Source organism: Brachyistius frenatus, unplaced genomic scaffold (genome assembly GCF_029030835.1).
Source record: "Brachyistius frenatus isolate BFR_SWC_R1_liver_20210118 unplaced genomic scaffold, ASM2903083v1 Contig_44, whole genome shotgun sequence".
Taxonomy (NCBI): domain Eukaryota; kingdom Metazoa; phylum Chordata; class Actinopteri; family Embiotocidae; genus Brachyistius; species Brachyistius frenatus.
In genome coordinates this window covers 805,916-830,081 of record NW_027210643.1, presented here as the reverse complement: position 1 = coordinate 830,081, position 24,166 = coordinate 805,916, and the positions used below count along the sequence as shown (strand labels likewise).

The 24,166-nt window shown below is 45.8% G+C and overlaps 1 protein-coding gene across 4 annotated transcripts; it reads right to left on the bottom strand.

The window, feature by feature from the left end:
- Window positions 1-3,723: 3,723 nt before the first annotated feature.
- LOC138623513 (homeobox-containing protein 1-like) lies at window positions 3,724-24,150 on the bottom strand. Of its 4 annotated transcripts, none has more exons than XM_069703068.1 (10): window positions 23,853-24,150; window positions 21,007-21,696; window positions 16,291-16,376; window positions 14,903-15,013; window positions 7,790-7,943; window positions 7,455-7,537; window positions 6,958-7,053; window positions 5,491-5,591; window positions 4,778-4,861; window positions 3,724-3,993 (listed from the first exon to the last, which is right to left on the bottom strand). In XM_069703068.1, the coding sequence occupies exons 2-10, from the start codon at window positions 21,687-21,689 to the stop codon at window positions 3,850-3,852; spliced, it is 1,542 nt and encodes a 513-aa protein (XP_069559169.1). In that variant the 5' UTR covers window positions 21,690-21,696; window positions 23,853-24,150; the 3' UTR covers window positions 3,724-3,849. The 4 variants fall into 4 exon arrangements, with proteins under 4 accessions (XP_069559169.1, XP_069559171.1, XP_069559173.1 ...); XM_069703070.1 differs by having other exon boundaries at window positions 21,007-21,693; XM_069703072.1 differs by having other exon boundaries at window positions 5,497-5,591; window positions 23,853-24,148.
- Between the last annotated feature and the right edge of the window lie 16 nt (window positions 24,151-24,166).

Sequence of the window (24,166 nt, the reverse complement as noted above, 5' to 3'; positions counted from 1 at the left end):
GACACGTAGACATGTTGACCCTGACACACCAAGAGAGGACACCCCCCCCCCCCCTTCAGAGTAAGCACTACCACTGGAGCACGCAGGACGTCGGGCGGAGGGAAGCCCACTTCAGGTTTTAGTCGGTTTCCAGTATTATTTTGTTTTCGGAACAAAACAAAAACAAAAAAAACACAAAAAAAACTAAAACAGAATCACAGAAGCTTTACTTCTTAAAGCACCCGAGGCTTTTCTCTTCCACCCCATAAAAGTGACTTATAGTGAGAGAATAATCTCTAAATGCACTCTAGTTTTTTTCTTTCTCCTTCCCCTCAACACATTATTGATTTCACCATTTCTGACGTACAGGATTCTTTGCGTGGGAACGTCACACCAAACTCCAGAGGGGAGGAAAAAAAAAAAAAAAGGGTTGGCCTTGTTAAGTTTCTGACGGTATTTGATCAACATCTGCGTTGGGAAAGCCGAGATTTACTAAACGCGTTACTGCGCGCTCCTCTTGACGTGTTCCGGAGCCTGTAAGGTACAGTTCGCTTCATTTTTAATTGCAGTTTCTGGTCAGAGTTTTGGCAAAAAAAAAAAATTGTAAGTACTCCCCAAGTTTTGTTTTTTTCTCCTCCCGGTTCCAGATACATCTCACAAAACCCCCATAATCCAAACACATTTATTGCGTTTAATAGTTTCAATAATACGGCAGTGGAACAAGAAGGAATAAATAATACAGCTGCGGTTGTCATTGGAGGCGCCTCTACTTTATAGGAGCTCGTCACTACATTCAAAATGCTTGATTTCACGACGGAGTTTGGTGTGCCGTTATTTTACTCGTACTGGCACATGTTGGGGCTTTGATTTTGTGTGTGTGTGTGTGTGTGAGAAGCAGCTGTACTGAAATGTTTTATCACACCAGCCCCACATCAGGACGTCGGACATTTCGCTGGAAGGCTTGGAGGGGGAGAGGAGGTCACGCTTCAAAGCTTCATTTTCATAAGGTGCATCATCGTTCGTATTTCATTACAATAGCTTACTAGGTCAGATACAAACGGGGGCGACTACTGTTCAGTCAGATGAGGGATGACACGCGGGAAAAAAACAAACATTTATATGATAATAGACAAATAAGTCGGGAGAAATGGGAAAAAAAAAAAAAAAAGCAGGATTAATTTAACAATAAAGCATGTTTCAGTTCAAAACACATGTCGTTCTTTTTTTTTTTTTAAACATTGCCATAAAAAAAAAAAAACAACGAGTATAAATACATATTGTTTTCATCTTTCAACCCTTTTGTATTTGAATCCCGGGGTGCGAGTCGCTGTATCGCGGCTTCGTACTTTTACTGAAGCGGTAGAATTAAATAGAGCTTTACTAGACTAGAGCCCAGGACTGGGATTATTATACAAGCGGGGGGAACCGCACGGCTTTAAAAAAAAAAAAAAAAAAAAATTGATAGAAAACGCTCGCGAGTGTCACGACGGGGGTCGCGTCGGTCCGGACGTTTTGTCTCGTCCTGCTTCGTAGAATACTTGTCCCCCCCGTGTCCGTCACCCGGGCCGGAGTGTTTCCTTTGAACTTATCGTCTTGACATTTTAGAAAAGACGCGCGTTCACTTTCCCACACTTCTTCACAACCGAACACCACTGCCGAGACTGTTTCTATGAGGTATAGCGAGGGCACAGGGAGCCGGTGTGGAAACACAGCTGAGCCCGTCGGATCCGAAGGAGATGTCCCCGGGTTCACCAACGGAGCTGCAGAGGAGCGCTCAGCAGACGGACGTGAGGAGCGGTCGTCGGTCTTCTACGTCAAACTTATCGGCGGAAAAAAAAGAAAAGAAGTGAATAACGCGTCTCTAAATATTCACACTATGATTTGAACCTTCTTCGCCTTTAGGTTACATTACGTCGTTATTTTGTCTCGGGACAGATAAGAACATGAAATACTTGACGTTGGCGCGCCTCCGGAACCGGACCTGGACCTGACCTGGACCTGACCTTCTGACGCAACGATGACCTTCAGTCAGGGGTGGTTTTGGAAAAGGCAAAAAAAACAAAAAAAAAAAACAAATGTAAACGATAAAATAAAAAAATACTTCTTAATGTCGCCACTTCAAGTGATTTTGATTCAGATTCCCTTCAGGGTGGTGATTTGTACCTTTGAGGCTAGAAGTGATTTTTTTTTTTTCTTAAAAAAAAACAACAACAAAAAACACCTTTAAGTCACTCTGATATTCTTGAATCATTTCCAGTGTGGATTTAGTTTAATTTCATATCCGTTATATATCTATCTATAGATAGATATCTATCTATATATATCTATAGATATATATATCTAGATATATATAGATAGATATCTATAGATATATCTATCTATATATATCTATATTAAAAAAAAAAAAAAGCACATTACTTAGGCTATTATAAAGAGGCAGCGTCACAGAAGTCGTAAATAACTTCGGGTTATTTTATCACTAAACGGGGTGGCTGCTAATTGCGATCTTCGCTGACTCGGACCTGCTGCCGTGGCGACGCCGAAGGAGATCGCAGAAATCACTTTGGATTAACACCGTTTTCAGCTCAAGTCTTAGCGTCCTCGCATCTTCTTTTTTTTTCTTCCTTTGGCATGGATGACATTTAAAACGAACCACAGTTCCCCCTTACTGGATAGCTTAAACAGGTTGCTTGATTCATCACATAAATTGATCCTCATAGTTGAACATTGAACAGTGTCACCGGGGGGAGCTAAACACAAAGGCGGAAAGGGATCGGGCGTCCGGTCGCCGTTCGGGGGGAGGGGGGGCGACGGGACTAGGAGCTGCTGCCGTCGGATATAAACCTTTTAAACGTTGTCGTTTCTTTTCCCGTGTGCCGAGAAGGTCGTGTTACACGCCCTCGTCATGGAAAACACCGTACTGCAAAAAGAAAAGGAACCGCTGTCCGTATGAAATTAAGGCTACTTCTTTTTGGAAGGTGTGTGTCGGTGAGGTTTTTTTTTTTTTTTACATTTTTTTATCCGCAATAGCAGCTCTGCCGTAAGAAAACCAAAAGCCGTTCCTCGGAGGAATGTTAATTACGGACGACAAGTGACTGGACAGTTCTGTCTGCCGAGAGTCTTCCTGCTGAACGGCCTCACCGCCTCGGAGGAGGAGGAGGAGGAGGAGGAGGAGGAGGAGGCGGCGGCGGCTCTCTTCGTGAGTCTTCCCCGGGACGATGGCTAGAGGCTGCTCTTACCATGAATTGCACGATGAAGAGAGGTGAAACTTGACAGTAGGCAAGTAGGTAAAGGTAACACATCATGAGGTGAGTGTGACTGAGAACCATAAGAACCATATATATGTATATTATATATACAGTACACGTTACTTTTCTGAGGTTGACGTTGACGTGAGATAGACTGAGGATCGGCTCAGACGACCAGGCTGGAGAGGAGGGGGGGGAGAAGGGGGGGGGGAGCAGAGGTATCCTGTGAGGTGAGAGTAGTGAGAGAGAGAGAGAGAGAGAGAGAGAGAGAGAGAGAGAGAGAGAGAGAGAGAGAGAAAGAGGAGGTCCCGAGGGACAGGATCCCAGACGGGAGCCACCGTTTGGGAGGGATTAAAGGCCCCCCCCCCCACGGTGATCCGTTTCCACCTGCTGTGTCAATATATTGAGGAGGGTGGGGTAGGGGTGGAGGGTAATTACTGTTTACACGGACTACAAGGAGAAGGAGGAGACCAAGGGGGAAGGAACGGTCGGGGGCGGGGGGGTTTACTAAGTAAGATTATCTTGGGTCTTTCTTTTTTTTTCATTTCCCATCTTTTATACCCCTTCCTTCCCCTTTCCCCTCTCGACTCCAGTTCTTCTTCCGTCCCGCTTCCCGTGCAGTTCATTCGTCCTCCAGGGACTCCGTCTTGATGTCGTTGGGGACGCCTCCGGTTCTGGACAGGGCCAGGATGGTGTGGTTGACGGCAGCCATCTCCACGGCCAGCGAGATGGGGTCCTGGTGCTCGCTGTGTGCTGCGCTGTCATCCTTGGGAGGAGGCCGGCGGAGGGACAAGGGGGACAGGAGGGAGGACACCGAGGACAAAGATCAGAACGGGAAACATCCCCCCCCCCCCCGCCGTTCCTCTCTCGGGCAGTCAGTGCCACGAAAGCCTTCAGCGACGTCGTCAGCGGACAGACGTCGACGCTGAGGGCCGTTCAGCCCGCAGATATGAGGACAGATAAATAACTACGACTCTGCAAATTAAACCGGCGGGATGTAAAGCGGGGACGTTTTCGCAGAGTTCCAACTGCACCAGGGCTCATTAGGAACACGAAGAGCCAGAAAATCAGCGAGCGACGACATCAAGCATCTAATCAGCTTCTACGAGACGTTCCGTGCGAGAGCGAGTGTACACAGCTATTTAAGGAAACGCAATCAAGGGTATTCTGCGGGCGGAGGGACCTCGTTCAACCTGCGTCTGATTGAACCGCGAGCTTGACCTCTTTTTGGATCTTAGCGCGGAGCGGAGCTCCTCCAACGCTCTGCGTCGACAGAATGAATACCAGGGACGGGACATGAATTTACAATATCCAAATAGTTCTTTTAATATATATATATATATATATATATATATTTTTAAATCAATTACTATGTGCGACTGTCATTCTTCTTTTATTTCCCACGTTTGTTGTTTTTTTTCACCGGCGCCTGGTTGTAATACGTTACTCCCGTCACAAGGGGGCGGTAATGCGACGAAAAAGCTCTCTGCCGGCATTTCGAACAGCACAAGAATATGCAGCGTTGCGGTGTGTTTCGCGTGTGTGTGTACCTGTGTCGGCGAGGTGGGCTCCAGTCGATAAAGGCCAAACGGTCGGCTGAGAGGTCTCTTGTCGAAGTAGGGGAGGTCGCAGGCCTGCGGGCGTTTCAACAGAGTATGTTGACGTCCACACATTGTTGTCAAATGAAAACAAAAGCGGGCGAGCTTTGACAAAACAAAAGGAACAATCGTCATCTGCAGGTTTGTGCAATCCTACGGGGAAAAGCTCCGTCCCGTTGATGCGGCGTCGTTTCCGTCGGTTACGATGAACAAAAGCGAGGCGGGAGGGAGCGTTCGTTAATTAAACAAGTCTTTCGAAAATGAAGAACTCGACGTGCTTTTTTTGTTTTTTTTAATGTTGAAGGAAGGAAACCAGCGGATCAGATGCTCTCGCGGTTTTGTCTTTCCGCGTCAATTAAGTGAACGAAACAAACGCTGCCGGCCGATTTCCATTCTTCACACAGCGCTCCCCACCGAACACGAGGAAACGCATTAATAAAGTCATCCCATGTATCGGGTTTTTTTTTTGTTTTAATGAACGGAGGAACGTAAAATGCCGCGATCGCGGCCGACCAACGACTCCACTACCGAGCCGTCGTCCGCCGCGCGGACAAACAGAGACGTCGTGCCGGCGGGTGAAATGGAACCACGACGCCGCAATGGAAGGAGTGCTCGGACCGGGAGCTTTACAGCACCGTCTGGAGAGAGAGACGCCTCCGTCGCACCTCTACCTGCTCCGAGAAGTCGTTCCCATCGATGTCGTCGCTGTTGGAGTGTCCGCCCGGACTCTGGACGTCGATCCCGTGACTCTCCAGGATTGTGGCTTCTTGGAGGAAGAGGATGGAATATTAGATTTTGGATGACTCGCTGATCATATTGCAAAGTGATTCAAACCTCAGCATACAAAACAAAATTAAGATCTGATTTAAAAAACAAAAAACATAATATTATATATATATATATATAATATTATGTTTTTTGTTTTTTAATAATATTATTTTTTTTAGTAATATTATATATATATATTATGTTTTTTGTTTTTTAAATCAGTGTTTTTTTTATATTATATATATATATTGTTTTTTGTTTTTTTAACAAAATTAAGATCTGATTTAAAAAGCAAAAAACATAATATTATATATATATATATTGTTTTTTAAATCAGATCTTAATTTAGTTTTGTTTTATTATATATTTATAATATTGTTTTTTGTTTTTTAAATCAGATCTTAATTTTGTATACATATATAATAATACATATATATATATATATGTATTAGCTCAAAGTAAAGGAGGAAAGGCTGACAAAAAGGAAGTTACAAATAATAAGTACTTGAAATATTTAGCTACCAGTAGCGGATAAATGGTTGAAACTGTAAATTCAAACAGATAAATGGTTGAAACTGTAAATTCAAACAGATAAATGGTTGAAACTGTAAATTCAAACAGATAAATGGTTGAAACATTTAGCGAACAACATGAATAAATGCTGCTAAAAGAGCTGAATGAAATTATTACGCGGTTGAAACAGAAAGCTAACGGCGTTAAACTACCGAGTCACGTATTTGGCTAAAATGAAAGAATGATTGAAATATTTTTGCCGAGTGGCTGAAAACAATAAGCTAAAAGTAGTGAATAAATGGTTGCTGGCCACTAAAAAAGCAGAAGCGTCGTGCATACGACCCCGGCTGTCGGGTTAATTGAAAGACAAAAAAAAAAAAGCCATAATAACGACCACTTTTAATAGTGACTAATTATGCATCTGAACGGGGAAGTGGAGCTAATGTGAGGTACGCCCGACCACATGCAGCAAACCGCAGCGAATCCCTCCACTGGTCCTCTGCTGAGCTCTTTGCCTTCCCTGTAATGGAGGTTCCATTTTCTAAATCTAATTGGCATTCGGTAAGAGTTTTTTTTCTTTCTTTTTTTTTCCCCCCTTCACATCAGTTCTGGGGGAACTTTGCCGGAGGTCGTAACAGCTATCCGGCCGCTGACAATCATTCGACCCGATTACACCGATAGAATGATGGGAGTTAATGGTGAGCTATTAAAGAAAATCATAAGAAAAATGTTATAATTGCTCTTATTAAATTTGAAAGGAAAAAGAAAGAAAAAAAGCCCCGTTAGCACAAAGGGATGCGATTAAATCGGTCTCGGAGGACGTTAGCGGTCCCGCCCCAAACCCACATTACCAATGTTAGCCCGTCTCTTGATCTCTTTGCGACGATTGGCGAACCAGTTGTAAACTTTCAGAGAGGTGACCCGCTCCAGGTCGGACAGCTTCTTCCCTGAAGGGATACAAATAAAACACGTGGCATGACAATAGCTCCATCACTTAATTCTTATTCTCCCCCTGCTGTCACAATCACAATGACGTGTTTGAAGTCTCGCCCTCCGTCTGCTCCGATATCGCGATCACACCCCCCGTTCTTCCATCTATCTGATCCCTCGAACTGGGATTTATTGATATAGATGTGTTGCAGATGAGCTGATCAGTAGAACATTGATGTATAAAAGTGTACTGCATTCAAAGATGCAGGAATATCTGCGCAATACGGGGGGGAGGGGACTTTTTAAATCACCAGAAAATGAAGCTTTTTATCCAAAGGGTATATCAAAGTGCTCAGAATATCGGTGTTATTCTCACTTCTACACTTCTTGTTGTTGTTGTTTTTTTTGCGCAGTTTACCTGGTTTCTGAATAACAGCATTGCAGGCGTTTGCTATCTCCTCCCTTTTGGCCTCATCTGGGTACTGGTTGTCGTTGAAGTAGCTATAAATAGCAGAGGAGTCACACTGATTAAATTAATTTCGCCGTACAAGGACGATGTCAACTGTTTGTTATGTATGCGGTACAAGCAAGCCAATATTGAGAGTGTATGACAAAGCCTTTTATTTCCTCGTTGTCCAGGTTGCAATGTTCCCATTACTCCGGGAGGAAATAAGAAAAGGAGGCGTGAAAAAAAAATGAAAAAAAAAGAACGAAAAATACGAATAAGAAGAAAGAAGCTGCGTCGGCGCTCACCTCTCCATCACAGCCAGGCACTCTTTCCTCCAAGTGAAGCGGCTTCCCCGACGCAACCGGAAGGTTCCGGGCGCCGTGGCGATGGGAGGCGGGGTTTGCCTCCATTCCATCTCCTCCAGAGGCAGCGGAGCCGGCCGCATGTTCAGAGTGGCGCCTGGAGCAGCACAAGCACGGTTAGGTTCAAACTGAACGAGGTGCATATCTGTCAGGAAGTGAACATGCAGTGTTGCAGGTTTGGTTGGTGCCACTGAAAGCCCCCTGCCCAAACCCCCACCAGAAAAAAAAAAAAAAAAAAAAACAATGTCGGAAAAATGGTTCTAGTGGCTGGTTGTGTTTTTTGTTTTGACAGCACACGACATCGACCTTTTGCTAATCTCACAATATATTCTGATTATAAAGGGCAGTGAAGAGTTCTGCCGGAGACCGCGCTGGAAGTCCTGAACACGGCAGGAAGGAAAAGAAACGCACAAAAGGTTTCACTTGCAGTCGAACCGAGTTTTGTGTCGCGATGCGTCACGTGAGCCCAAAACGTTTCTGACACGGACGTTAAACCGCCGCGGTTATCAGGACAGAACGTCAGTTCACTCTGCAGCCGAGATGATGGAGGCGCGTGTGTGTGTGTGTACGTGCATGTGTGTGTGTGTGGTCAGTGGTATTGGAGCTCCTCAGGGAACTGTTCTGTCTCCCTTCCTGTTCACCTTATACACCACTAACTTCCAGTACAACTCAAGTCCTGCCATCTGCAGAAGTTCTCTGATGACTCTGCAGTGGTAGGATGTATAAGGGATGGACGGGAGGACGAGTACAGGGCAGTAGTGGAGGACTTTGTGGAGTGGGCAGGAAGGAATCACCTGCTCCTGAACGTGGCCAAGACCAGAGAGATGGTGGTCGACTTCAGGAGGAAGACGACGGCTCCACAACCGCTGAGAGTTCTGGGAGAGGAGGTGGACATGGTTGAGTACAAGTACCTGGGTGTCTCCATCGACAACAGAATGAACCGGAAGACCAACATCAATGCTGTCTACAAGAAGGGGATGAGTCGACTCTTTTTCTTGAGGAAACTTCGATCCTTCAATGTGTGCAGCGAGATGTTGGAGATGTTCTACCAGTCTGTTGTGGCCAGTGCATTGTACTTCTCTGTGGTCTGCAGGGGGAGCAGCATTGGAGCCGGTGACACCAACAGACTTAACAAACTGGTGAAGAAGGCCGGCTCCATCATCGGCTACAATCTGGATAGTCTGGAAAAGGTGGTGGAGAGGAGGACGCTGAACAAACTATTATCCATACTGGATAATCCTGACCACCCTCTCCACCACTTGCTGCAGGGACAGCGGAGCACTTTCTCTAAAAGACTCCTCCAGCTCCGCTGTCACAAGGACAGATACAGGAGATCATTCCTGCCGACCGCAATTAGACTGTACAATAACTCACCCCTGGCAAAATCCATCACACAACACTAACACTGTTGACTGTGTTCTTGGTTGTTTGTATATAATATATATAGATATATACTGTACTGTATATACTGTGCATTTTATATTTTTTACTGCCATTTACTGCTATTTTATTGCTTTTCTATTATTCTATTATTATCTTATTGCTTCCTGTATGCTGCTGTAGCGAAAAAATTTCCCCTCGGGGATTAATAAAGTAAATACCTAACCTAACGTGTGTGCATGCGTGCATGCGTGCGTATGCACGTGTGTGTGCGTGCGTGTGTGTGGACGTGTGTGTATACGTGTGTGCGCGCGCGTGTGTGTGTATGTGTACGTGTGTGCGCGCGTGTGTGTGTGTGTGTGTGTGTGTGTGGCCGGGCTCAGTTAGTCCATAAATAGCATGGAGCAGTGTTCCAGTGCTGACGGTGTTCCTCCACTGAGGAACATGCTGCAGAGGACCAGCGTGGGATGGCTTCTGCCGGCTGTATCTGAATACAGGACACAGGATGCAGCACATAAACCCGCATACCACGCACGCATCCCGACCAAGCATCCGGCCTGTTGTCCTGCCGTTCACCGTGCAGATCTGGGGATGAACGCGTGCGAGACGACGGGCCGTCGTCCGTTTTGACCTACGGTCGTTCCTCACTGCCGCGAAAACATCGCGATCGAAACAAACCAAGTCATCTCTGGGCAGCAGATCAGATTTCGGTTTCCTAATAGTTTAAAAAAAAAAAAAACAGGACGATCCCGTTGGTCGCGTGATGGGAAACGTAGGAGAGACTCCACGGAGATGAAATGTCGGGATGTCTCGGTCTCTGCTGTTTTGGATCCATTTTTTTTTTTTTTTTGTCTGACAACTTTATAGAAGTGGAATACTTCCAGCCAATAAGTCACAAAGATGAGACTCGAGGACTTTGAAACTTTGAAGCCATAAAGTCTTTAAATGTCACGTTCTATTCTGAGGTTCATAAAACAATAAATGAAGCAAACGTCGATGAGGTTCAGGTTAACGCGCTGGCATTTGACTCTCGGAGAAAAAAAAAAAACACTGATGGCAAGTAAAATGAAGAAGGAGAGGTGAGAAACAGCAGCGAGGATCACTTGAGAGAAGGATCATTAGAAACAGGATCAATGAGTAAAAAAAGGCTCTGGGGGAGGAGCTGCAGCGGAAAACCATCCTTAAAATCAAAGATCACGACAGCTGGGATTAAATTGATAAAACAGTCAGCGTTGTTTTTGGAGCGCGTCTTGTGTCCCGATGTTTTTGTGTGGCGAAAGCCGGAGGAAAGCTTCTCCACCGTAAAGCTTAGAGGCGACTAGAGGAACGTGAACCCCATTTTTCTTCCAGCGGCGGAGGTGATCTTCGCCTGCCGATTTATTAATCGGATGCCGACGTAAAGAAACATGCCGCGAAGTGTTGAAGCGTCACGTGTGACTCCGTGAAGGTTTCGTCCTCTTTTTCATCCGAAGCACGCGGTCCCAGCTGCCTGTTGCATATTTAGCTCAGGAGAAAATGGCCCTCCGGAGCCCTGACCTGAATCCCACAGAGCACTTATGGGATGTCACGGGGTGGTGGTGGTGGTGGTGTGTGTGCGTGTGTGTGTGTGGGGGGGGGGGGGGGGGGGGGGGGGGTCGGCTGGTTGATGCTCCGGTGTGGACGAATGGAAAGCTCTGAAACGTTCATCGGCGGTATTACAGAAACTGGCTGATTCCAGGTCCAGATGTTCACAAGCTAAAGAAAAACACGCTGGTCTCTATTGAATATATAAATACAGTGGGTACGGAAAGTATTCAGACCCCTTTAAATTTTCCACTCTTTGTTTCATTGCAGCCATTTGCTAAAATCAAAAAAGTTCATTGTATTTCTCATTAATGTACACTCAGCACCCCATCTTGACAGAAAAAAACAGAAATGTAGAAATTTGTGCAAATTTATTAAAAAAGAAAAACTGAAATATCACATGGTCATAAGTATTCAGACCCTTTGCTGTGACACTCATATTTAAGTCACATGCTGTCCATTTCTTCTGATCCTCCTTGAGATGGTTCTACTCCTTCATTGGAGTCCAACTGTGTTTAATTAAACTGATTGGACTTGATTAGGAAAGGCACACACCTGTCTATATAAGACCTTACAGCTCACAGTGCATGTCAGAGCAAATGAGGTCGAAGGAACTGTCCAAGGAGCTCAGAGACAGAATTGTGGCAAGGCACAGATCTGGCCAAGGTTACAAAATAATTTCTGCAGCACTCAAGGTTCCTAAGAGCACAGTGGCCTCCATAATCCTTAAATGGAAGAAGTTTGGGACGACCAGAACTCTTCCTAGACCTGGCCGTCCAGCCAAACTGAGCAATCGTGGGAGAAGAGCCTTGGTGAGAGAGGTAAAGAAGAACCCAAAGATCACTGTGGCTGAGCTCCAGAGATGCAGTAGGGAGATGGGAGAACGTTCCACAAAGTCAACTATCACTGCAGCCCTCCACCAGTCGGGGCTTTATGGCAGAGTGGCCCGACGGAAGCCTCTCCTCAGTGCAAGACATATGAAAGCCCGCATAGAGTTTGCCAAAAAACACATGAAGGACTCCCAGACTATGAGAAATAAGATTCTCTGGTCTGATGAGACCAAGATTGAACTTTTTGGCGTTAATTCTAAGCGGTATGTGTGGAGAAAACCAGGCACTGCTCATCACCTGCCCAATATAATCCCAACAGTGAAACATGGTGGTGGCAGCATCATGCTATGGGGGTGTTTTTCAGCTGCAGGGACAGGACGACTGGTTGCAATTGAAGGAAAGATGAATGCGGCCAAGTACAGAGATATCCTGGAAGAAAACCTCTTCCAGAGTGCTCTGGACCTCAGACTGGGCCGAAGGTTCACCTTCCAACAAGACAATGACCCTAAGCACACAGCTAAAATAACAAAGGAGTGGCTTCGGAACAACTCTGTGACCATTCTTGACTGGCCCAGCCAGAGCCCTGACCTAAACCCAATTGAGCATCTCTGGAGAGACCTGAAAATGGCTGTCCACCAACGTTCACCATCCAACCTGACGGAACTGGAGGGGATCTGCAAGGAAGAATGGCAGAGGATCCCCAAATCCAGGTGTGAAAAGCTTGTTGCATCATTCCCAAGAAGACTCATGGCTGTACTAGCTCAAAAGGGTGCTTCTACTCAATACTGAGCAAAGGGTCTGAATACTTATGACCATGTGATATTTCAGTTTTTCTTTTTTAATAAATTTGCACAAATTTCTACATTTGTTTTTTTCTATCAAGATGGGGTGCTGAGTGTACATTAATGAGAAATAAAATGAACTTTTTTGATTTTAGCAAATGGCTGCAATGAAACAAAGAGTGAAAAATTTAAAGGGGTCTGAATACTTTCCGTACCCACTGTATATATAAATATAAATATTTTAAATATTTAATATTAATATAATATATATGTAATATATTATAATAATATAATATTTAAATATCTATAAATAATATTTATTAATATAAATATATTGGTCTATATTGTCTATTCGGACCTATAAATAACCCGGTGCAGCAGTCATAAAGGATTACTGCTCCACAGGGGGTCCAACCTCCAGCCGTCTCAGGTCCCGCCCGCGTGTATCCCACAATATTCCTTCGTCCCGACGTCAACCCCGACTGGACCCCCACGTGTCCAAATCTGCGACTCGGTTGGACCCTGAAGTTCAATTTCCCCGCGATGATCAATAAAAAAAAAGTGCTTCGCAGAAAATGGATAAAAAAGAATATACACACATCGTTTCATTTCTTGAAGCCAATCGAACTTCTTTATGTGGAATATTTGACAGGATTTCTTTAAAGTCGGTGCCATTTGCTTTGACGATTTGTTATCTAATGAAATAAAGTTCATTCATCTTTTAGTGTGGTTTTAATGTCCAAATACTTTTTGAGGCCGCTGTAACTGACTGATATATGAGCCTGGTCCATTTATTGACGGAGCGCTAATGAGAACGGAGTTTTTAAATCGGAGAACCTCTACTGTTATCGTTATTACTTCACAAAGGAAATCCTGATGAGACATAAATGTTATTAATATTATACTTATATTATTATGTCACATGCCCCTATCTCCATATTTCTCAAAAATCAATCAAATTCAGAGTTTTCATTTTCAGCATGTTCTTCTCTTAAAACTGCCCAGGCAGAAGCCCGACTCAGAATCATGTTATCTTTCGTAACTCGACTCTGTGACGTTGCACGAGGACGCACTCGACGACTGGTGACCAACTCGTGGTGACGTGGACCGACCCGGGACTCGTATTAAATGACTCAACTTGAACTTGACTCTATATGGCTGTAAGCCAGGCCACATATTCCTGAAGCGTACAGTGAAGAGGACTTTTCTTTGTTGAAATGTTGCTAATATCAGTTTACACAATTAAAGCTGAGGAATATTTCACTCTTTAAAAAAAAAAAAAAACGGATAAATGGATGATTTAGGTTAGGTTAGGTTAGGTAGTTACTTTATTAATCCCCAAAGGGACATTTTTTCAAAAAAATCTTAAGTGTCATCTTGTTGGAGCTGCGCATCAATGCGCCATTTCAGATATTACATGGACGTATGACGCCTCAGTTATACATTAGACATCCCCGCAGCACATACAGTAAACCCCCACCATGCTGACAACTTCAACTTATCTCATTAACAGGGCAGCGGGAAAACCGCGGGCAGCAGCGTCGTCCTACTGTGCCGAGTTTCTTTGAAACTGCCTCCCTGCTGCCGTCAGCGGGGAAAACGCCGCCGCTGTCTTTACAAACGAGCTTCAAACTCATCGCCTCGTCTCCGTTTGGGTGCGGCAGCGCTCGGACTCACCGACTGAAACTAGTCTCTAGGGTGATAATAAAATGAGACTTTCTGTGTTGCCGAGGTACATAAATCTAGCCGCCTACGGTCGTGTCCATATGTACATACAACATTAACACAGCACGTCAAAGAATAGCGGAGCGCGTCGGGAAAAAAAAAAAATCTAACCCATCAAATATTTGAAAAAAAAAAAACCAGTTGACACAATGCCGACTCGGCCTTTCTCAATCAAGGCTCTCACTTTTCATTTGGCATTTGAACATTGGTTCGAACGCAAATAACATTCGAACTGCATGACCCATTTAAAAGGCACAGGCTATATTATATGTCTGCGCATAACGCTAACTTGAATGGGGACAGAACATTTGAATCGTGCAGCTCTACCAGACTTCCCAAACTTAAATCAGATTGAGTGCATCAAAATCTGATGAGGAAACAAGGCGTGGGGGTCTATGACGTCCATGGTGTCCATATTAGAAGTGAAAGAGTATTGCGCTTGATTACTACAACTGCATTTTTTTTTCGGTATCGTTACACTACGCTACATTTAGATGTCATGAGCGCATTTCAATATTTCGTCAAGTTGCCCGATTTTCACGAAAAACACTAAAACTCTCTTCCAAATGTTCGACAACATTTTTTTTTTTTTTACCCAGAGCCTTTCAATGAGCCACATGAAGGAACTACAGGGGCTCTTCTTCCATTAGTCTCTCGCTAGACTCTAAACCAACTGTCAAGTGAGGGCACAATGCCAATAAATATTCTGGAAAAAAAACAAAAAACAAAACACCAACCCAGTGAGCAGCGTGCAGAGTTAATGGCGCCAGATGTACCTGGTGTGGTTTTCTCCAGCGTGTACCAGCGGTAGAAAGCTCTCTTCTTCTGCTCACTCAGGTCGGAGCCGTGCTGCAGCAGCCAATGGGAGATCCTGCTCTGGCTGATGCCTGGAAAGCAGCCAGACATCCAATTACAACAGAGTGTTTTGCATCAAGTCCAATTTGTAGACAACCCCTGGAAGAATTCAAGAGACATAGAGGAGAATACGAGAGGGGAGGGAAAGCGTTTTCCTCCGTCTCTCTCCTTCGCTCTGAATCTATTTCTCCTCCGATCACAGAAGAAGTCCCAGGCGGACTGCTGCTAATCTGCCTTTTATTTTGTTCTGGTTACTCGGTAAACTTGAATAACTTTACATATATGGGTTTGTAAAGGTTGATGTCAGTATTTCTACTGATTTCACGGTTCCTAAATCGCTCATTTAAACAAAATTGGATGAATTGAAATATATTATTCACAACCTCGGCCCAGTTACAGTTACACCGTGTTGACCACACCGCCGACATGTCCAGTCCCAGGTTTTTAACACAACTCTGTTTTGAATGCTTGTTTAATGTGTTTGAAGAGCTCACCTCAAGCAAGTCAAATAATAAACATGCACATTCAAATATGAATGTTTAAAAAAAAAATAATAATAATAATTTTTTTTTTTTTTTAAAAGAGTAGCAACCTAAGGGGAGACACTATGGGATGGTTCAGAGTCACCTCGGCCAGCTCTGACTAGACGCCTTATCGAAAGTCAAGTTTCAAGCCGAGTGTCAGCCTCCACAGGAGAGAGGAGCCTGGAGGATCCTCTTCCCGTTCTACTAGCAAACACGTAGTTTGAGAGCGAATCCTCGGACTGGGATAATACGGTACTATGAGGGCTCTGAGGTGTGATGGAGCCTGGTCATTAAGGGCTTTGTCGGCAAGGAGGAGGATTTTTTAATTCTACTCTTGTTTTAACAGGGAGACACATTTACAAACATTCGCCTCTTAAGCCGAGAGCATCAGGGCAGTAAACAAGACGTAGCTGTTTCCATCACGGTTTTATAAGACGGGCGACTTTGACATGATGTGTAAAAAAAAAAATAGGCCTGCTGTGCTGTAATTCTGTGGTTCTTACTTCAAAATAATGCAGACAAAAAAAAAAAAAACGTGCATCAAATCAGGGTCTTTGTCAGCCTCAAGAATGATCCTGTGATCGTCTGACGTGAACCCAGCAACAGGACACAAGCTTTCCAAAAGAGTCTGCAGCGACATTACAACCATGCACAGGTTAAAAAAAAAAAACAGAACACAAGGGCGCGTTACAAAACAATAAATGTACATAATGTGTTTGCAGCAGAAAACACCTACGAATCATCAACGTGGGCTCCGGGAACGTGCGAGTTTGTCTGCTACTAACCGGTCACTTGCGCCACCACCGCCTGAGAGATCCTCCTGTTCCCCAGGAAGGCTTTGATCTCTTCTTTCACCAGACTGCTGTCCCTCCTGCAAACACACAGCAGAAAAAGAAAACAGCATTTTAGTGCACCGTCAGCAGCAGAGACTGAAGAAACCTGGCAGGTATTTAAGGAAACATACCAGAAGTGGCAGCAATTCAAAGAGCGGCATCAGTTATTTTTTTTTTTTCTTCTTAATACATCTGATAAGGTGTGGTGACATCCAATGGACAAAATGTAAAATGTAACGGTGAAGGAAAGAGGCAGGAAGAAATGCTGCACAGGCAGTTACAGCTTTTATTTTGACCATTTGGGTGGATTTGCACATGTTCAGTTGTGGTGCAAACTGCTGTTCTATTACCCAGAATTCACAGCAAACGCAATCCCATCGCTGATGCTTTAAGCCCTTTCGTTTTGGTACAATAACCGATTCCCTCTTTCCACGTTACATGATCAAAGCTGGCGTTTTTATATTTCACCTATTCACGGGAAAACCATAAAACCACAGCTGCTTCTTAATCTGCAGTCTGACAGCCTCATCTGCGCATTGTTCTGTTTTTTTTTTTTTTTTTTTTTTTTATGGCTCGCACATGATCAGCGTTTCAGATAAACCGAAAGACAACGACGCCGCCTCCGAACTGTGCCACAGTCCGGTCGTCTATATCATCCAAATGGATCAACAGACATGTTTCCGCGGTCTCCGTCCTCAGCAGGGAAAAAAATAAAACATGCACAGACTTGCAGGAATGGAGGATGTTCAGTCACACTGTGTACCCACCCTGCTTTCTGGCATCGAGCCCGCTCCCCTCCCTATATACACACACACACACACACACACACACCAAGAAGCTTATGACTGTCATGTTCTGTCTCTGGTACGGACTGTGAACACTTGTCTAATGTGTAAACTGGTTGGTGCATCTATCTGTACAAGAAGTGCATACAGTTTGTTTTTCCACTGGAGAGTGTTTCCAGTGGGTGCACCCCCCTACCCCACCCCCCGCCCCCACACACAACTTTAACAGCACTGGAGCTTCAAAACCGTACAATCACAGCAGCCTTTGAACCAGTCACTAACCCAGACTCGCACAGTCAAAATGGAGAACGCATCAAAGTCCTGAGCGCTCCGTCGGCATATTTCTGAAATGAAAATGCGTCATGACTCTTGACATCCAGCATCAATATCCTCCACACCAGCCTCTAGCGGCGCGGCTAAAATTAGAGCTAAAAAAAAAGCTTGCTGGTATCGACACCGGAGAATCAATGTAGCACAAGCTGCTGTACAACACTGAGGAAGAGTGGGGTGGCGAGGGGGGGGGGGTTGGATGACAGCTCAAAGGGCCGAACCCCCCGCCGAGACGGAAATGTGCACTTTTAAAGTGAGGAAAAAAAAAAAACATGGGATGGGCACCACAGGACTGTTGACAAGCGGGGACGTGGTGTCAGCTCCGCCGGGCGAGACGCGCTGGAGAGTCCTGCAGGCGGAGGGGACGAGGGGCTGTCCAACGCTACCCAACTTCTCGGGCTTTTCTAAAGAGGGCATCACGTCTAACGCGGCGTGAACGAGCCACGGGACCGCCGCGCAGCGCCGAGGACAGCCTGAGCCCTCAATAACTATTATTACTCTGAGTGTTCGTGCAGGGCAGCGCGACGGCAGCAGCAGGAGGAGACGCCGCGATGAGTAAAGACGAGAGGAGGTGGCTAACGTCTGGACCATCGGGGTGCACGCACACCTGCCGAGAGCCTGGATAACTGCCGAGCTTACGACTTCAAACCTAACGTCATTAGATGTTGCTGATATGTAATGTCACAATGTTTCCAGAGGCGCACACTGGAACCCCCCCCCCTTCTTAGAAAATGCCATCTTAAGCCCCGAAGGCTTTTCCAATGCCTCCCACAGAATACTTCCCTTTTTATGCGACGCATAATCTCAACAAAGACGCCTTTATGGCCGTCTCCTGTTACTTTTGATACTCGCCTCACAGGATGTACATCTTTCAGTGGTACATTGTGTCCAAGACAAATGTACTAATCATAACTGTCATGTGTTCTGCTGCTGAAAAAGCCTCGCCAGCACTCTGGAAATGAGAAATGTCTCTGCCAACCTCCTCTCTCTCTTTCTCCTTTGCGTGTTTTAGCTAAATGTCTGCATCACTCAAAATCAGACTTATGACTGCTATTCATGTATAATTAGTGCTCACTGTATGCGTGGAGGCTTCACTGTTGAAACTACACCTTTTCAAAACGTGGCGGGGCCTGGGATTGGTCTGCTGGACAAGTGGGAGGTTAAACTCCTCCAACCGGCAATTTTTTATCATTGTGTGACCCTGTAAAAATCTTCCCTTTAAACAACGCTGACAGATAATGTATCAACCTATCGAAAGGTGTTTCGGCGCCGCTGCAGCTCTGTATTTTATCTCCGGTCTGACCACCACCAGAGGATCAAGAGGCAAAAGTATAAAAGCACATGAAACCACAACCATCTTTCACTGCTTCCAAAAGGGAGACCTGAGCACAAACGCGGAGCTGCAGCTCCACTCACTGACTGAGTGTTTACACTGTGCATCCACACGCAACTGGAAACACTGGGCACAAAACAATCAGCACAGAATGAGGGAAACTTTAAACACCTTTCAAATACATAAAACCTTGAAAAGCGAGCTTTGGTCAGACTCAAGGTCGGAGTTCACTGTGGCACAAAAGTCCCACAAACAGAGGATAGAGAACCTCACCTGTTCATAACGCTCACTGATGCATAGAAAAATGTAAGATAACAAACACGTCCCGAACATACAACTCAATACAAAACCCTGAGAACGGCATGACTGTTGAAAAGAAAAGGGAGAAACAATCAGGGATGGTGACGTCTGAAGACGGTTGGAATGAAATATAAGAAAGGCAGACTACGATTTTTTTTTTTTTTGGACTACTTCTTTTTCTCATATTGGCAAGAGATTGCTTAATAAATACTTAAAATTCAGGGGTGGAAGGTTTCCTGCTCTTTCGTACCATCATACCTGTGCACACAATCCCATCACAGCACATCACACAGAAATGGCTTCAGTCAAACCCTCCAACACTCGATGATGAAACTCCAACTGTCCCCAAAACAAACCGACCCCGACTAACCTCCATCACAACACTGATAAGACCGGCATGTCAAACACTAGAAAGAAAAACTGACTACATACTGTCTGCGTGTCTGTACGATGTAAGCGGTTACATATGTCACTGGATGACGCCATTCCTGTACATAAGTATCGCCCCATGTTGTCCAAAGATGTCCACAAAAATAAAGCGGCAGAGGAAACGGGGGGGGGGGGGGAGAAAAAAAAAAAAGAAAAATAAACAAGCTTTACACAACAAAACAAACTTAAATGGGTTCAAGCAGCAGAAATCTAGCTGAAGGTGACAGTGAGTCTCAGGTCTCCGGTCAATCAGCAAGCTAACGAGTAAGGACGGCCTCGTAGGAAACTCAGCAGTTCGTCACTACACGGGTATCGACAAACAGAACTTCAGATGCTTTTCTACACGAGATAACGTCCAAATAATCTTCTGGTTTTAAAGGCTACATTACAGTAGAGTGATGTCATTTCCAGGTACCAGACTGTTCCAGCTGCTCTACTATTAACCATCATATCCACATTACCATCGCCAATCGTCATCCCTTAAATATTGCCGAGATATCGATATTGAGGTATTTGGTCTCGAACATTGCGATATTTGATTTTGTCCACATCGATCGAGCCCTAAGAAACACCGTTAATAAGAAATGATAACAATAAATAAGACGTTTTACACAACTTGAAGCGGAACCACGCAGCGCAGGTATTAAATGACCCGTACTAAGAAACGCTTTCTCAACTGCTGTCTCCGAGGTCAAGAATGAACCTTCAACTTTTCTGCCAACAAAGACAAGAAGCCGTTCAACTGCTCAGAGGAAATGAAATCTTAAAATCAATGGCGGAAAATTATAAAGAAAAAAACAAAACAAAAAGAACCACCATCTGCCGATAAAGATCATGTGAGTCCAAACTGACTTAGCGGTGCGTCTGTTTCCGAGATCAAGAATGAGCTGTGAAGCTCAGTGTTTAAAAACATGTACGTGTTCCAGCAGCAGCTGCACACAATGGAGCTTCAGTCCAGCTTCCAGTCGGTGTTATTTAATTATCCCCGACATGAGCTGGGCTTTCTTGTCTTTTCATTATGAACATTGCTGCCAATAAAGACGATGCTCCAACTCCAACTCGGTGACCACTGCAACACTCCGGCTATTCGACATGAAAAGGCAGCCGTGAGAACAAAAAGAGCAAACGGACAGACGACTTCAAGGAAGCGTTCAGAAGCACCGGTCTTCTGTTCTTAATACACAAGAACATTTAGTGAGAGGCTCATCGCTGCTGTGGCGATGGAGGCCATTCCTTCATCCATTCACTGCCTACAGTCAACCAAGTTCAAACCCAAGTTGAATGGAGCCTTTGAAATCAGCCAAGGACAGAATATTTGATGTCTATAATAAAATTACCGCAACCTCAAATGACATCTAATCTCATATCAGCACAACAACCTTACAGTTAATACGAGAGCCACTTCCACAAGCACCCAACCGCAGACGGCAAAGAGCAGTTTTGCAAACGGCCCAAACAAACCTCTAGAACTTCCCCTCCGTCACCACTGACCTCATCAACTCCTCCACCTTGTCGTCGATGTCCAGGTCTTCGTCCGTGGCCTCAAACCCGAACGACCGCGCCGCCGCCGCGCTGTTCACCGGATATCGGGGAGGAGACAGCTTCCCGTTGGGCGTAGCAGCTAGGCTGTCGCGGCCGTTCTGTGACAGCGCCACCAGCGAGACCGGTGACGGCAGGATCGCGGAAGGCGGCGGCGGCCCCGGAGGTGGGGAGGTGTTGTAGCTGTTGCTCGGAGACGGCGAGAGTCCCCCGCCGCTGCCGAACTGTGTCTGCGTGGCTGTGGAGATTTTGGAGGTCGTGGAGGAGGAGGCGGCGACGGCGACGGCGGAGTGATCCCCGGTGCTGCCTTCGCCGCTGTTGTTGTTGTTGCCGTTGCATGACACGGAAGAGGTGGTGGTTGCCGAGGCAGTGTTGTTATTGTTGCATGACGTGGTAGTTGTGTTCGAGGCAGAGTTGTTGGTGCAGTTGTTGGTCCCACCTACTCCGTAGGAGGACGAGGAGGAGGAGGAGGAAGAGGTGCGGCGGCCAAACTTGTCGCCGTGCTCCCGGTCCAGCCGGTCCAGAGTGTCAAGTGCATGCAGGATCTCCTGCTTGGTCATGCCGGAGCGACGCAGCCGCTGCAGCAGATCTATCTGCTCAATAGTGAAGCGCGGCTCCTCGCTGAACTCAGACATCCTGCTGCTGGACGGGAGACAAGACAGACAAGACGTGAGACAGAGGAGGAATCAGAGGAGGGGAAAGGAAACAGGAAATGCAGGAGGGGGTGGAGGGGTGGGGAGTTAAGGAAAGTAGGAAGTAATCCTGAGGAAAGTAAATGGATGTTTAAGATCTGGAGGAGAACAGGAAGAGAGAGAGAGAGAAACGGAGAGAAAGGAGGAGCGGGGAGGAAAGCCAGCCATAAATGAGACAGATGAAGGGATGGTGGAGGCACGGAGAAAATGAGAGGATTAAGAGGCAAAGAGTGAAAAGGGACGCAGTTGCAGATGGGGTGAAAAATGAGGATGATGGGGAAAGGAGGAGAGAGGCGGAGGAAGGTAGTGGAGGAGAGTCAGAGGGATAAAGTGGAAAGAAAAGGAAGGTGGAAAAACATGCAAGAAGAAAACAAAGAGGCAGCAGATAAGGAAAGGAAGACAAGAGCGAGCGATGGAGGTGTGAACGAAAACGGGAGGGAGGGGCCGGGCATAAAAAATCTGCTATTTTTGGGAACCAGCAGGCAACACACGCGCAGAGTGCCAGAGTCACCTTGACAGCTGATGCTATCTTAACATTCTGACTGCCGTTCTTTAAGAGCTACAATACGTCTCTGCACACCTCCCACGCTGTATGTTTTTCATGAGCAATTTGCTGCGCTCAAAATCAATGCAACTGGAATCAGACTGCGGCAGATTTTCCATCTTCTGTGCCAGCCCGACCTATGCTGAGAGGATAAATGGTTTAAAAGGGGTCACTGGCATTTTTCTACATCCGTGTTACTCTCAACTGTGCAAAGAGGACAGGGGGGGGGGGGGAATGTAAAAAAAAAAAAAAATTAAAAGACTTTAGAGTGTTTTGAAATTATCATGAGGGACACTAATACGACTGTGGTGAATCGAAGGCTTCAGTAACACCCGGCTTTAAAAAAAAAAAAAAAAAAAAGGAGGAGAACTATTTCCAGCGTTTCCAACACATTGGAAAGTCACTTTGTGTCAGCACTGAAATACCTTCCTTGTGTCACACAGGGCGGCTTCAGTAGCACTGGTGAACATGAACCAGTCCCGTTGTTACAGCTGCATAAGGCCAGCTGGAAAAGCTGCGAATAATTCCCATGCACGACCAGAAAACACAATCCGTCCCACCCCGGAGAGAAGAGCACACAAACTACACACCGAGGTTGCTTCGACGAGATCATGTCTGTTTCTCACATGTCAACAGTTCAACACGTCCTGACGCTGTTCACCGGAGGAAACATCGTGTGCTGCAAACAAAACTCAGCGTCTGAAATCATTACCTATTGTGATGAATCATCCCCCCCAAGTTAACTATTTGCTTTTGAGTCGAGCTGGTTTTTGAGTGGTGAAGACACGGGGCAGAAGTTAGCGCTGCGGGAAAGCAAAGATCCCCCCCCCCCCTCCCGAGAGAGGAGAGAGAGCCTGCCCTTCACCGCCTTACAGCGGGGCTGTCTCCGACAAGATGGAAATGCAGACTTTCTTTTGTCCACGTTGCGAGCGGCTTGGACACCGCTTGATAAGAGTCCAAAGAAGTTCAAGAACTCACAGGGAGTTACGGCTCACGTTTAGTAGTTAACCGCGAGGTCTCCCTGCGTCCATCACACGTTTCAAACACTCCTCTCTCTTTGACAGCGCACTTTCCTAAACTGTCCACAGTTCGTGGCGTCCCTTCCTCCTCCATGTGTTTTTGTTTTGCTGACTGCGTGGCCTGCAGTGAGAGCACCGATCCGTCGCGATGCCATCTTTTCACGCCCTTTTTTTTGCCCAAAAGCTAACGTTAGCAGATGAAGTGAAGCAGACGGACAATGTCCCCCCGTGTCTCTCCTTCTATCAGCCGGCTTTGCAGCCCTCGCGCACCAAAGGATTTCGGTCTTTTTTTTTTTCCAGGAGCTCCCGCCGCTCATTTTTGTTTTGTTTTTGTTTATCCTGACAACACTCCGGCGGCATCACGGAGGATGGCTAGCAACTTAACTCGGGCTATTTCGGCTGCATGTGGAAAGATTTAGCATAACATGCTTAGCCATGCGTACGCTGACACTAGCTTGACGTTAGCCGCAGTCGCTGGCTAGCAAACGTTTGATATTAATAAAATCACTTTCTGTGTTGTACGAAGCGAACTGCATGACTTACCTCGGTTCAAATCGTCCACTTCACCATTTAACTTTGTAACTGAAGCAAAGACCCGCGGTGTCGTTTGCTGCAGCCCGAACAATAAAGCAGTTTGATACCTCGTGCCCCGTCCGACCCCTTTTCCGAGGATTTCTAATCAGAGGCGAATTATTTGCCTTCTCTGCTTTGTCTGTCTGACAACAGCCATATTGACAACTAACACCTCCGAGGAGCTCCGAGGGAACTGTAGTTTTACTCCCGCGCGGGCCTCCACCACGCGGCGGCGGTCTCGGCGCGAAAAACTACAAGTCCCGGAAACAGGCGCGAGGCTCGCT